Below are 14,446 nucleotides of genomic sequence, written 5' to 3' on the forward strand. Positions count from 1 at the left end.
GCAATCTGTAATAATTGCCCAATATATTTGTTTTCTTGTGATTATAAAACGCCTCTACATATATTACAGCAAAAACCTAGAGATATACACAGACTGGTTCCGAAACATCAGTGGATTAACAGGGTTGCTTGACCAAACTACTACCCAGAATTGCATTCTGGGTAATTAGCTTGAAAACATGTCATCGGGTCATATATATATATATATATTGAACTATTGTATGTTTGTGTGTATGATTGGCGCAGACGGCCTCACCTAAGTCTATTACCGTTACAGAAGTTTAAAAAGGAAACGTTGAGCGAGATCACACTTCGTAGACACTCATGGAAGGCAAAGAGGGATTTCTAAATAAATACACCACTCAGTCAAATGAGTTTGTTGAGTTTTGGAGCTGGGCATTCGATGAGGAAAAATGACATGCGGAGAGGGGGCGGGTGAACCCACACACAGGGGAGATGCACAGAGGAGGAGACAGTGATCCAAAAGAGACAACACAGTTTCAGATATACAAAAATACATTATAGTTATCAGATGGGATATAAAAACACAAATGGTAAAAATAACGGATATATTACGCCCCAACCCCACCACCCCCCTCCCCAAAGGCAAAGCAAAAACACTCAAACAGGAAACGATAAAAACATCATCCACCATTTTACAACTGTGAATGAGCTCCAAATAAAGTCCCAATGTGAGTGACTTTATCCGCACACAACATTCCCTTTACAGATTCTATGACGCGTCTAAATATGGGAATTGCACCGCTCCTCAATGACAGCACAGAAATGTAAAAATAATTATATATGTATACAATGTACAAAGTCTAAACTAACCACTTTTGGAGGAGGGGGCAGGGTAATGGGGTGGAGGCAGGGAGACAAAGTCTACACTAATAATTGGTCCTTTATATACATTCAACCCTTCCTACACAGACAGGCAGGCTTTGAATAGGTATATGAATGGTACCGCAACACTTGGCGACGGAACAAATGAGCAAGTTGTTGGAAGCACATCCGATTCGCACTGACGACCGTGGTATTGTTGGTGGCCCTATGTCCGTCTTCTGCACACGCGGGACAGCTAGAGACAACACCGCGCCTCAACTGCCATCTAGTGGTGGTCTAAGGCCAACAGACATCAGCCATGGTACCCAAGAGTCCTTTGGGTGTTCGAGCCAACTTATCCAGCATATAGATAGAATAGAATGAGTAACAGTACTAGTACAACGTACTAACAGATAATGGAGAACAAAAACGTTGCCAAGAGTTTCTATTTTAGTTGGCGGAAAGATCTAGATTTAAATGGCTAAATGTTTGTAGAAAAGAAAGAAAAAAAAATTGTACATGAAACCAGATCATTATTGGAATGCCATGCCTTTAAAACCGTATCGTCATATCCAAAGATTAAGAAAACGGATGGAGTATTCTTTGTTGACGAGTCAACATCACGTCACATCTTCCCCTCCATGAACGTCCATTTCATAGCGGAGTAGCGTGCACCCTGAACTTCTGAAGTCCAGGACAAGCAGAGGACCACAGAGGACACCCGGACCATTGGCAACATAACAACATGAGAGCACAATGAGAACACAACCAATGGCAGCAAGAGGAGAGGACTGGCTAGTTTTTGTCATTTCTTGTTGAAATAGTGTGTGGGGCAAAATATAGCCCGACTATTTAGGTCACACGACTCGACTGTTGGGACACTGAGGTAAAGCAGTGCTTGGCTTGGGTTGGGGAGGGGGGGGGGGAAAGACAGTTTGGAGTCCTACACGGAGAGGAGTGGACAGACAGGGGGGGGGGGGGGGGGGCACAGTGTTCCTCGGACAGAGGAACGTCGTTCATAAAGTTAAGCAATATAAAAATACAATACCACAAAAAAAATGAAAAAGTACATCTTTCCCCCCCCCCCCCTCTACGTTTTCTTCCCGCTCTACTCTTGATTCACAAGTCCTCGCTATTGCAGACGTAGTCCACCAGGTCCGTGACCCCCAACAGGTCGTCCTCGTCCTCGTCCTGCGGCGCCATCTCCTGGGGGGCCAGGCCGTTGGGGGCCGCGGCGGCGGCGGCGGCGGTGGCAGCCATGTTTTTGGCCTCCATGTGGCCCAGACCCTCGAGACCCTTCACGGGGGCCGGTCCGTTGGCGGCCAGGCCGTAGTCCGACGAGGGGGCAGCGGTTGAGATGGGCCCCTTCGCCGCTGCTCCGCCCGAGCCCACCTTCTCCGTCGCCTTCTGCTGCTGCCCCCCGACCCCCGCTGACCCCTTCTCCTCCTCCTCCTCCTCCTCCTCCTCGTCGTCCGAGTCGTCCGAGGCGATGCGGTTGACGCGCTTGCGGACCGGGCGGTCTTCCTCCGAAGACCCCGAGTCGCCGTCCGAGTCGCCGTCCGAGTCGTCCGACGTCCGCCGCCGCTTGACCGACAGCCGCTTGCGCTGGAGGGAGCGGGCCGCCGGGGACTCGGCCCGCCGCTTGCCCTTGCCCTTGCCCTTCCCCTCCTCAGAGTCGCTCGCTGTCGAGAGAAGGCAGCGCCGTCAGGATTCAGGCTCTCCCGAGGAGAGCGCACCCGACGCAAGTGGGCCTATTTGCACACTACTACTACTACAACACATTTAAAATGTAGAATCAGCGCATAGGGAGTGACTGACCGTCGCTGTCGGAGCTGGCGAGCGGCCGGCGGGACTTGATCTTGTCCCGGTTGGTGCTGGCCTTTGAGCCGTCAGACTCGGACGTCTCACGGTAGTTCACCTTCCTCTTGAGGCTGCGCCGCGACCGCCGCATGCTCACGTCCAGGTCGCTGTCGCTGTACTCGCTGGAGCCCGCAGTCGCTACGACAACAAACAAAACCCCCATAAGACTATCCGTCTAATCCCAATATATTAAAAAAAAGAAAAATCTAATAAAAGTTACTTCTTTCATGGGTCATCTTAGAATGTTTGTGTGCTTATAATCTTCCTTGCAGGGCCCATCATCACGTTGCAATCGTTAAGGCCAAGACATTTAAAATACCGTCCTTAGAATGTGCAATTTCATCAACCGGATCAAGTTATTTAAAAGTAACAGTCAACACTGATTCAATAAAAAATACTATAATGTCAAAATATGGTTTGCACACTTGGTCCCAAAATAACCACCAAAGAGTTTTATCCAAAACGTCTTACAGTACGGGGGGGACTGAACACACAACATTTTGACTGAGAAATCAACACCCTAACCACGAGACTATGACGTTGTGGTGCGACACAAAACTGATTTTTTTCAGATCTAAAAACACAACGCGTACCGATTTCCTCCTCTTCGTCCTCGTCGGTCTCTTCCTCCTCCTCGTCCGAGTACCCGCGGGGCCGGCGGCGGCGCCGGGCGCTGCGTCTCTGCTTGGGGACCTTCCGGGGCCGGGCCACCTTGCGGCGGCCGCCCCCGCTGGCAAAGTCACTGTCGTTGGAGTCGGCCGCCTCGCTCTCACCCTCCTGGTCCGACACCACAAAGTCCTCTTCCTCAGAGCTACGCCCGGGGAGTGGGACACCGTCCGGGTTATTGTGGCGTGCACACAGAGGTTCATTCTGTTTGTATGATTGTGTACTGTACTTATGGCTTCTTAGACATTTGCTTTACATTATCATAATACTATAATATACTTATATATACTATAATATAATATAATAATATAATATACTATAATATAATATATTATATCAAGGACAAACAATGTGGTCATAAAGTCTGAGCGCTCCGGGAGCATTCATGATCTAAAAACACAATACTTTTGGCCTAGTTATTAAAAGCGGGATGCATTTCAATGTTTTGCCCTCACAGTTGAACAGACCCTTTTCAACAGTGTGCAGTGCACGCGTATGTGTGTCTGTGCAGTGTGTGTGCGTGCGTGCGTGTGTCTGTGTACAGTGTGCGTGCACTCCACACGTATGTGTGCAGTACGGACACGTGTGTTCAGTGTGTGTGCGCACTGCGCACTGGGTGTGTGCATGCATTCCAAACTACCGCTACAAGGGACTTCGACACCCTTGTGTGGTTGGAAGCGTCCGGTGCAGCGGTGGGCGTGTGAGCGCTCCTGGCTCGTACCTGTCGCTGAGGCGGAACTCGTCCTCGCTCTCCTCCTCGTCCACCGTGCTGTCGCTGTCCAGGTCGTTGAGGCGCCGGCGCTTTTTCCTGCGCTGGCCCGCGCTGGGCGGCGGCGGCGGCTGGCCGTTCTCCTGGCCCTCCCCCGCCTGCAGGATGGTGGATATGTCCTTCCCCCGGCTGTGGCCCGTTATGTTGGCCATGTCCTTGCCCCGGCCGGCCCCTGTGGGCAGTGGGGTAGAAGGTTGTGAGTTGTGAAGGAGGTCGAGGTGGGTCGTCCCGCAAAAAAACAGCCTGAATAAATGATCTAGGATCAGTGGAAGACAAGCTCAGGGCTTAGTTAACTTAGTTAAGGTTCACACTTTATTTTGCGTGGCGGGGATCTGTAAGCACCTAATTGGCTATTAACAGTAACACAAATTTGCCAGCACGAGTCAAAATGTAACTCCTCCCCTTTAAAATTTTGGTTCCAGGCCAAGGCTCTGTGCCATCTCCCGCTAGAGGTTCTGGTGCTATAACATAGTAGGACCGCTGGATCCCAGATTAGGTTGATGTAATAAGGGGATATTTAGTGGTGAGTACTGGCATATTTAGCTCCTCCTACCTCCACCCTCGGCTTCTTTGATGTCCTCTTCGATTGCCTCCTCGATGGCCTCGTCAAACTCGTCAAACCTGTGAGGACAAATAATAATGACATTAAAACGGATACTGGTGTCATTTTTGTTCATCACGTTACACTATTGCATAGTACTTGCTTACTGTATCGTAACTTTATCAGGAAAATGTTTTTCCTGATGTAATGTGTTTCAATGCACCTTATTTTTTGGTGGAAATTAATACACCTGATGCACCTAATTCTATTTCTCCTAGTGCCAAAACATGGTAAGTTTTGTCGTGACAGAATTCTGAAGTATTCTCTAACATTAGTAACACTCAGGGTGTAAATTATGTGCATAAACCTTTTAAAATAACGTTTAACATGTGGTTTTGATCATGATAATGTGTTCTTTAAATCACCTGTAGCTAATGGATTTCTTGGCCCGTGTGGACCTTCGACCCCAGCTCTTGCTTCGCTTCACCTCCTTCTTCTCCTTGATAATTGGCTCTTCCTTGACCTCCTCCACCTCAGCCTGGGAAGACAAAGAGGAAGGTTAGTGTGACCAAGTGTGGCAAGCATTGCAACTTCAGCATATTTGAGGCTGGGAGTACTTACAGAAGGCGTGATTATGTTTTCCACGCTGATTCCGACGTACACCAAACGCTCTTTCCTACAGAAACATCAGATGTTGTAGTCAAGTACATTCCTGTTGTGATTCTTTGACCTAAAGTCCACCCACATGCCATTTTTACCCTGGAGATCAGTCAAGGTCTCACCTTCTTTCTGCACGTTCCTTCTTCTTCAATGCAGTGTCCAGGTTCAACAGCTGCTCTTCTAGTTTGTCGCAGAGCTGCTTCTGCAAGGCGGAGGGATCCCAGAGCGTTAGGTCTTTCTGAACTTTGGCAGGATACAATTATTTTCATTGTTGTCAAATCTAACACACCCTAAAGACCAAAAAAAAATATCAAAGCAAGTTATGAAATATTTTTTCATTCGCCTAAACACAAAGCAAAAATCATTTCATAACACATTTTATCTGACTTTATCCATTATATCTGAAAAAGAAAACCCAAAACCTGCAATCCTCAAACCAAATATTTGCCGTTTTGGAAGTGGGAGGGGGGGTTTTAAAAAGGACTACATTTCCTGTTGACCAAGAAGCTTATCGAGTCATCCCCAACACTGCACTATAGAATCTGGTTTGGGTTGACCCATCACAAACGCTGCGTCTCCATCTACGTACGTGTTGGCAGGGTGGGCAGAACCACTCTCCGTCAGGGATGATCATGAGAGGGGGGCGCAGGCACGCCGTGTGGTAGCCGTTGTCGCAGGAGTCACACAGCAGGATCTGGGAGGGAAGCGGTAGGCTGTGGTGAGTGGAATGCTTCGGCGGAAAGCAGGGAGGACATTTACGTTCAATGACCAACCAAATCGAAACACAAAAAAAAAAAAAAATGAATGCAAGACAAGAATGCAAGACAAGAATACGAGTGAATAAAAAACAAAAAACTAAAGCTGCTACTGAAAGGTCCCTACTGAAAAGTACATCAGAAAAGCCTCAGTGACTATTAACAGGACAAAGTCCCTGGAATCCAAACAGGGAAATGTGTTGACATAATCAAAGACGTTGTTATTTACTTCAATTCATTAATCTCAGTATGGGCATCACTAGTGAGGGACGGAGAGAGGCGGGACCCACCAGCTCAGGGTGATTGGGCAAGCCACAGTGCTTGCAGGGGTCATCGTTTGGCGGGAGGTCGTCATCGGAGGAGGTGGAGGAGTCGGAGCTCCGTCTCTCCCGGTGGCCTCTCCTTCTTTTCTTGCCCCGCTCGACCTTGTAGTCCTCGTCGCTGTCGTCCAGCTCCGCCTCCGTCTCCTCTTCCTCGCTGGAGGCCTCGCCGCTGCCCTGCGAGCTGTCCTCGTCCTCAGAGCCTTTCTTTTTGCGCCGCGCCCGTGACCACTGGATCTTTCGACGCTTTCTCCCCTAGAAAAAAAAAACAAGCCCCTAAATTATTTGTTTCCACACGCCCCAAAGAGAATGTTGTATATTACATACAGTGAGCTTCTGAAGGCAGTTTTCTAGGATGCTTTGAGCAAGAGTAAGCTCACCTTTGATTTTGACTGGCCCTCTTGGTCAACCTTCTTCTCTTTTGGTTTACTGCCAACCAGCTTCCCCCCCTCGTCCTCTTCCTCTGCTTCTTCTTCTTCTCCCCCCTCTTTCTCCTTATCTCCTTTGTCTCCCAGCTTCTCAGGCGAGGGGTCGGTGTGCCGCCTCTCCACCGCCTTCTCGGTGGGTCTGGAGATCCGGGCCGACCGTCGTAGGGACCGCCTCATGTTGCTATCCGACTCAGAGTCAGCCGGTTTCTCCTCAACCTGATGTTTGACCCGTCTGCGAGGCTTGGCCTTTGTCCGGGCGCCCCCTCGTCTGACCTTTGGCAGCGGTTCGCTGTCCGAGTCTTCCTTCCGCTTTGTGGAGTACTCTTCCTCATTGGCCACGCGGGGGTCGCTGTCCAACGCTTTGGAGCCGTCCGGTCGATCAACGTTGCTGGTAGTTTTAATATCTTCATCTGGCTCTTCTGTAGCAGCGCTCTTTTTGCGCTCCTCGTCCCGACTGTCATTTTCAGGGTTGATTTTATCCAAGTCCTGGTCCATCTCCTGGCTGGCAGCCTTAGCACTCTCCTTGGCAACAGCCTTCTCACTCTCCTTGGTAACAACCTTCTCACTCTCCTTGGTAACAACCTTCTCACTCTCCTTGGTAACAACCTTCTCACTCTCCTTGCTCGAAGCCTCGTCAGTCTTCTTCCTAGCAGTCTTGTCACTCTCTTTGCCATCTTCCTTGTCGGTCTCTTTGCTATCCGCATTGTGACTTTTCTTGCTAGTAGTCTGGTCACTCTCCTTGGCAACAGCCTTTTCACTCTCCTTGGCCACTGCCTTCTCACTCTCCTTGGTCACAGCCTTCTCACTCTCCTTGGCAACAGCCTTCTCACTCTCCTTGGCAACAGCCTTCTCACTCTCCTTGGCAACAGCCTTCTCACTGTCTTTGGTGGAGGCACTCTTACTGTCCTTGCTTGAAGCCTTCTCACTCTCCTTACTAGCTACCTTCTCACTCTCCTTGCTATCTACCTTGTCACTCTCCTTGCTGGCTGCCTTGTCACTCTTTTTGGCAGAAGACTTTTCACCCCCCTTGCTATCTGCCTTCTCACTCTCCTTGCTGGCTGCCTTCTCACTCTCCTTGCTGGCTGCCTTCTCACTCTCCTTGCTGGCTGCCTTCTCACTCTCCTTGCTGGCTGCCTTCTCACTCTCCTTGCTGGCTGCCTTCTCACTCTCTTTGGCGGAGGCATTCACACTCTCATTGCTAGCTTCCATCTGAGTCTTTTTGGTGGAACCTTTGTCACCCCCCTTGCTAGCAGTCTGGTCGCTCTCCTTGGCCACAGCCTTCTCACTCTCCTTAGAAACAGCTTTCTCACTCTCCTTGGCCACAGCCTTTTCACTCTCCTTGGCAACAGCCTTTTCACTCTCCTTGGCAACAGCCTTGTCACTCTCCTTGGCAACAGCCTTGTCACTCTCCTTGGCAACAGCCTTCTTACCATCTTTGGTGGAGCCACTCTTACTGTCCTTGCTAGAAGCTTTCTCACTCTCCTTGCTAGCTGCCTTCTCACTCTCTTTGGCAGAGGCATTCTCTCTCTCCTTGCTAGAAGCCTTCTCTCTCTCCTTGTTAGGTGGCTTGTCACTCTCCTTGCTATCCACTTTGTCACTCTCCTTTCTAACTACCATCTCCCTCTTTTCGGCTGAAGCCTTTTCACCCCCCTTGCTAGCTACTTTCTCACTCTCCTTGTTTTCACTCTCCTTACTAACTGCCTTCCCACTCTCCTTGTCAGAAGCCTTGTGAATCTCCTTGCTAGTCACCTTCTGGCTCTCCCTACTAGCCAACATGTCGCTTTCCTTGCTACCAACCTTATCACTCTCCTTGCTAGCCGCCTTCTCACTCTCCTTGCTAGCCGCCTTCTCACTCTCCTTGCTAGCCGCCTTCTCACTCTCCTTGCTAGCCACCTTCTCACTCTCCTTGCTAGCCACCTTCTCACTCTCCTTGCTAGCCGCCTTCTCACTCTCCTTGCAACCCGCCTTCTCACTCTCCTTGCTAGCCGCCTTCTCACTCTCCTTGCTAGCCGCCTTCTCACTCTCCTTGCAACCCGCCTTCTCACTCTCCTTGCTAGCCGCCTTCTCACTCTCCTTGCTGGCCGCCTTCTCACTCTCCTTGCTAACCCCTTCTTTACTCTTATGACTAGCCACATTGTCCCTCTCCTTGCTGGAAGCTTTTCCACTCTCAAGTGGTGGATTGCAAGTAGACAAGGACTTTGATTTGTCAACTTGAGACAGTTGGTCAGGCATCGATTCATGTTTATCTGCAGACTGTGTCCAATTTTTTTCAGAATGCTTAGATATTTCATTTTCTGGCATATTCAATGGTTTCTTGAGGTCTTGATCTGCCTTCCTCGTTTTGATTTCAGTTTGGCTTCCCTCTTTCGCCTTAGTTGGAGCACTTGTCTCTGACTTTGATACATCATCACCAGCCTTGGAATCTACCTCCATTGGCTTTGATACATCATCACCAGCTACCAACTCTACCTCCTTCGACTTTGAAATGCCATCACGGGTCTCTGTGCCATCATATAGCTTTCTTTTTTGAGACTTGGCGTCTTTCTTCTGGTCCACCTCAGATACAGTCTCTTTCTTTTCTTGGACACTAGCTTTCTCAGAGGTTGCTACTGCAGTTTTTGCAGTAGTGGTTAAGGGCCTTCCTGGGTCTTTAAGACTTTTGGATTTCTCTGTAAGTTTACATGATTCTTTTTCTGTAGCGTGTGATTTGTCTGCCTTAATGTCAGAACTGGCTGCATTTTTAGAGTCCATCTTCAACGTATCCTCGTCTTTCGCGGTAGCATTTTCTTTTGAATTGTAAGGGCCGCTGGAACAGACTGCAAATGCCGACTCTGTTTTATGATTCAAGTCGGTTTCTGTATTTACAATGATTTTACTTACTGGTGTGTTGATTGATTTAGAATGCTCTGTATTGCTAAGCTCTTTGTGGTCAGATGACTTTGAAAGTGTGACATTTAAATCCTTAGATGGAGGTGGAGGCCCTTCTGTTAGAGGCGAGGAAGACTTAACAGGACATTTGTCATTCTGTACATTTTCTCCAGTAGCAACAGTGATCTCCTTATTAACTTGACTCGACTGACTTGATGAGCCTTGCTCCTCTGTGGATGTATTGTCTATAGTAGAGCCTTGCCTTTTGTCTCCAAGTCTAGCCTGCTCTGCAGATGTCACCTCTTTGTTTCTGTCCTCAACGATTTTACTAACACTCAAACTTTGTGCCAGCTGTTGCTCTTTGCTACTGGATACACTCTGTAAATCTGTGTTGACGGTGTGATTGGTGTTCCCATTGACATGATCTTTTTCTCCCCGTTTCTCTCCTGAAGTCCCTACCACCTTTGCAGCATCTTTGAAATTGGTTATGGGTGGGCATTGTGTGATGATATTAGTCCCACTGTTTTTGTCAAAATCCTCGCTAAGTTTCATCCCTCTTTTTTTCAGAGGGATTTTGGCCTGCTGGTCATTCCTGAGTGACCGCTGGTGTTCTTCGATGGCATTTCTGCGGATCTGGTCGCCTGCCTCCGATTTTGGTTTAATACATACAACCTCAGAAATGGGCACAGGTTCGTTGATTTTATTCTCTGTTACCTCCATTGGCTCTTCTTTGACAGCCTGTTCATTTACAATGACTCTGCTGTTTGAAATGCCTTTGTCTGACTTGTCTGACTGGTCTGCAGGTTCGGATTCATCTTTGCAATGGCCATTTAGTGGGGATTTGGCCTCAGGTACTTCAGATTTAGTGTCATCTTTCTGTAGCTGTGTTTCACTGCTCTCAGTTTTTATTGAGATGGAGCTTGATGGGTCTTTGGTGTCTTCGTCATCAGTTGTTACGTCCTCAGACTTTTTTAATCCATCTGAAATTTAAAAGACACATAATGCAAATAGGATACACATACAGTGGTATACTTGGTCAACCTTCAAGCTGTGTTGACAAAGGGCGCGTCCCTTTTAACACCTATAGTTTGTTTGATTTGATCCAAACCAGTGACTAATTAGTTTAAATGCTGTTCCTTTACCCTAAAAGGGTACCAAAATGTGCAAACATGACGTTTGAGCAATATACGTTGGAATTTGTATGGAGAGTTTGATGTGATGTCACTGTCTGCCAAAAAGCATGTATACATATATCGAAATACAAAAAAAAAAAACAAGATTACTAAAATGGAAAGTAATCAAATGCATTATCTGTGTGGGTAAAGCGGTACAGTTGTCACCATTCTCTGGACGTCTTTTGCATGTGCATACTATGAGCAGCACATTGAACGCGATGAACACAACAAAGTTCAAGTTTGAGTATTCCCAGCACCCTATACTAACCATAGTATCAGTGTAACACCTCGGATGTAAAAGCACCTTATATCTAAGGAGCTTTCACAAACATCACAAAAGAATGCTGAAACGCTACAAAATTAAACACTTAATGTAAACATTACTAAATGGCACTATGACTATTCCAGAACTTACCGCCATTGTTTTTCTCCCCTCCATCTGCAACATTAGCATCTTTGGCCAACTCTTTGGCCAACAGTTCAGGGTCAATCTGGGTCTTCAGCAGAGCTACAACCTGGGCCAAGTCATGTCTGGTTCTGTGAATTAACCAATCACAACGCATTAGTGAACAGCTGGCTTTGAGAGGGCCCAACATGTAAACCATAATTCTAAACTGAGTCTGTTGTAATATTACAATTACGTTTTTTGATTGACTCATATTGGTGACCTTGGAGACAATGGAGCACGTCAAACTAAGTACCAAGAAGTGAAATATGATTAGCAAATCACGTCACTCTGCTCCAATTTACATCAATCAGGAAAATTAATTGCAAAAGCTGTGTCAAGCACACTGCTTGTTAAACGGTGGGGTACAGCAGAGGGAGGAGGAATCATCAACATCACTTAAAATCATTGGGCGGGGGGGGGGGGGGAAGCATTTTTCTGTCTACCTAACAATACACTTCCAAGAGGAGCCGTCCAGGTCGTCCTGCTCCTCCAGATATACGCGCACGTTGTTGTCTTGGTCCAGTTGGAACCAGTACATCTGGCCGTCCTTGTCCCGACCAATCGGCTGCAGGCGCATTTTATCTGGATCCTCCTCGTTGATGACGGTCTTGAACTTAACATTGTCATCAAATTGGCATTCACACAAATACTGTGGAAAAACAACAAAAAAGTAGGTTTAGTCTGATGGGAAATCTTGTTGATTAATACTGTGAAATAATTACTGGACTGCATAAGGTAAAAATGTCCCATTTAGATGTAAAAAAAAAAAATGCCAGCAGGACATAGCCTTGTTACAGGTGACCTTAGGAGCAGTGTTTGTCACAGAGTCATGCAAAACTGTGGTTGGCTTCTGCATTTTTTTCAATGTGGTAGTTTGAATGGAAATGCTATACGCCTCACTCACTTTAAGAATTGCTGTCTTGCACTCCACAGACATGTCTTTGTATCCATTTTCCTCGAGCTCCCATGCCCAGGTCGTGTTGATATCTTGACATAACTGCAAGACACAAGTACAATTCATTAACATAAAAGTTGAAAACAAACAAACAATAGAAGAAATCAGGATGAAATTAAAGCATGGACTAAAAGATGTCTCCACAATCAAAAATGTCACTGCAATTTGAAACAAAAAACAAATAAACAAACATTTTTAAACTGAAAATATGTTGAGATAGAATTTTTTATGGAGTAGGCGTTAAAATTGGAATACATTGTCATGGCAATCAAATGCAGTGCCTTGGAATGCAGTAACAAATAAGTCTATAACAACCATCCTAATCTTAAGCAAACAGACTTGCTAGTTCAGATCCAGTGGCACGCTAACAAAGTGCTTACCTTGACAAGATGCTTCTCCCATCTCTCAGCTGACACCGACTTGCCAATCTTCCTCAGCAGTTTCATGTGAAGGTCCACCAGAAGCTTAGGAACTGTTGGATTTGCACGGGAGAAAGACAAGTTATGCCTTCTGTGCATTTATGGTGACATAATCACCAATATGATGGCAAGCGAGCCATTATATATATTATATAGTAATTAACATTCACATTTTGTTTACCTTATTTTCTTTTACGTTTATTTTTGTATTAGTTCAATATTATTAACTAAACATGATCAATTTAACATTATTAAGTACACCATAACAACTCCCTTTAAACAAAAATGTACACAAACAATTAGGCAATTCATTACTTTTTCAGGTGCAATTTTCGTTTATTTCGTTTTAATGTGAGAATTTAACCTTTTACATGATATAGGAGACATGATTTGTTAAATAACTACTTATTATTCACTTGTAAAACCATACTTTAATAAATTAAAAGTATTCATTTGATATGATTTTTCAACTTGTATCACGTATAAGACATTTAAAACGGCTTTGTTTGAACAGCCTATATTTCTTAAAGAAGTGGAAGTTTCTGGGAAAGTAAATTGTCAGGGCTCTGTATCGTATTCCTCAAGATGGCCTCCGAGAATAGCGCTTTTGAAAACACCGAACCATACAAAATCGATTTATATTTAAAAACCCGGCATTGCTGTTGAACACACGTGGGAGTGGAGTACACTCCGCCAATTAGTTTGAACGGACTTGCTTGCTGCGCGAGGCGTAATTACAGAATAATCAGGAAGTCTCAGGTTCCGAGTACGCATGCGCGACCACGAAATGCCAAAATATTGTAACTGTAAATAAAGTGCTTAATTGCTTGCACAACGCATGCAATGTTGAGGATTTCGACAGATCACAAAGAACCACAATTGCCACAAAATTCCACAAGGACACATTTCGTCTGCACCATCCCCACTCCACTATAGATCGCACATTTCTTTCTCGCTGTATCACAACCAGTTCAAAAGCAGATAAAGGCTGCCTGTAAAACAACATGCATTTAAAGCTCCAAACTGCACGAAAAACGCACACGAATTAGCAGTTTAGCTGTTAAAGATTACACAACGGTCACCACCCTCAATTTTTCCTTCGATTAACAGATGTTCGGCAAGAATAGATCAAATTTAAACACACAACCATGTCAGAAACCACACAATAACACAACTGGCTAGCGCTTAGCCCGCTAGCACGATAGCAACATCGTTCATGCAATGGTGTGTAGACTCTCATCCCCCATAGCACTTTAGTTCTCCGCCTGCTCTACCTGAGGACGTGTCCTGGAGATATCGCTCCAGCTGCGTGAAGGTGAGCTCCGGTAAATCCAGCAAGGCGCCGTACCGCTCCAGAAAGGAGCATATGACGGCGTAACTTGGGCTTAAACCGGGGAGAGGGCTCGACGTTGCCGCCGAAGCAGCCATCTTTTCCACCGGAGGAGCAAGACGCCGAGCTCATAGGACCACTGGCTGCTGCCCACAATACAACGCGTCGGACGGAATAGTGGCCCAGAGGTCTTTGCGGTGAAATGTGCGAATGTAAACAAACGAGTATGCGCGGGGAAAGATCATCCTCGTTAGTGTAATTTGCGCTGTCTTTTTGTTGTGCGTCTCGCAGGGATTCCGGTTAAGTGTGTGTGTGTTCGTGTGTGTGCGTGCGTGTGCGTGTTTGTGTGCGTGACGGTTCCACTCTCAGTAATACATGATTAAAATGACGAATCTCGTGTACACATTTAGTCTACTGTCGGAACACAC

General features: G+C 46.5%; 1 protein-coding gene across 1 annotated transcript; it reads right to left on the reverse strand.

The window, feature by feature from the left end:
* Positions 1-1,906: 1,906 nt before the first annotated feature.
* rsf1b.1 (remodeling and spacing factor 1b, tandem duplicate 1) lies at positions 1,907-14,261 on the reverse strand. The gene is made up of 16 exons (XM_084474646.1): positions 13,963-14,261; positions 12,650-12,741; positions 12,219-12,311; positions 11,758-11,963; positions 11,282-11,403; positions 6,776-10,671; positions 6,366-6,650; positions 5,910-6,014; positions 5,443-5,522; positions 5,282-5,336; positions 5,086-5,198; positions 4,673-4,740; positions 4,072-4,291; positions 3,278-3,495; positions 2,643-2,822; positions 1,907-2,506 (listed from the first exon to the last, which is right to left on the reverse strand). The coding sequence occupies exons 1-16, from the start codon at positions 14,114-14,116 to the stop codon at positions 1,944-1,946; spliced, it is 6,450 nt and encodes a 2,149-aa protein (XP_084330772.1). The 5' UTR covers positions 14,117-14,261; the 3' UTR covers positions 1,907-1,943.
* Between the last annotated feature and the right edge of the window lie 185 nt (positions 14,262-14,446).

This window comes from Micromesistius poutassou, assembly GCF_964030765.1.
Source record: "Micromesistius poutassou genome assembly, chromosome: 10".
Classification (NCBI taxonomy): Eukaryota; Metazoa; Chordata; class Actinopteri; order Gadiformes; family Gadidae; genus Micromesistius; species Micromesistius poutassou.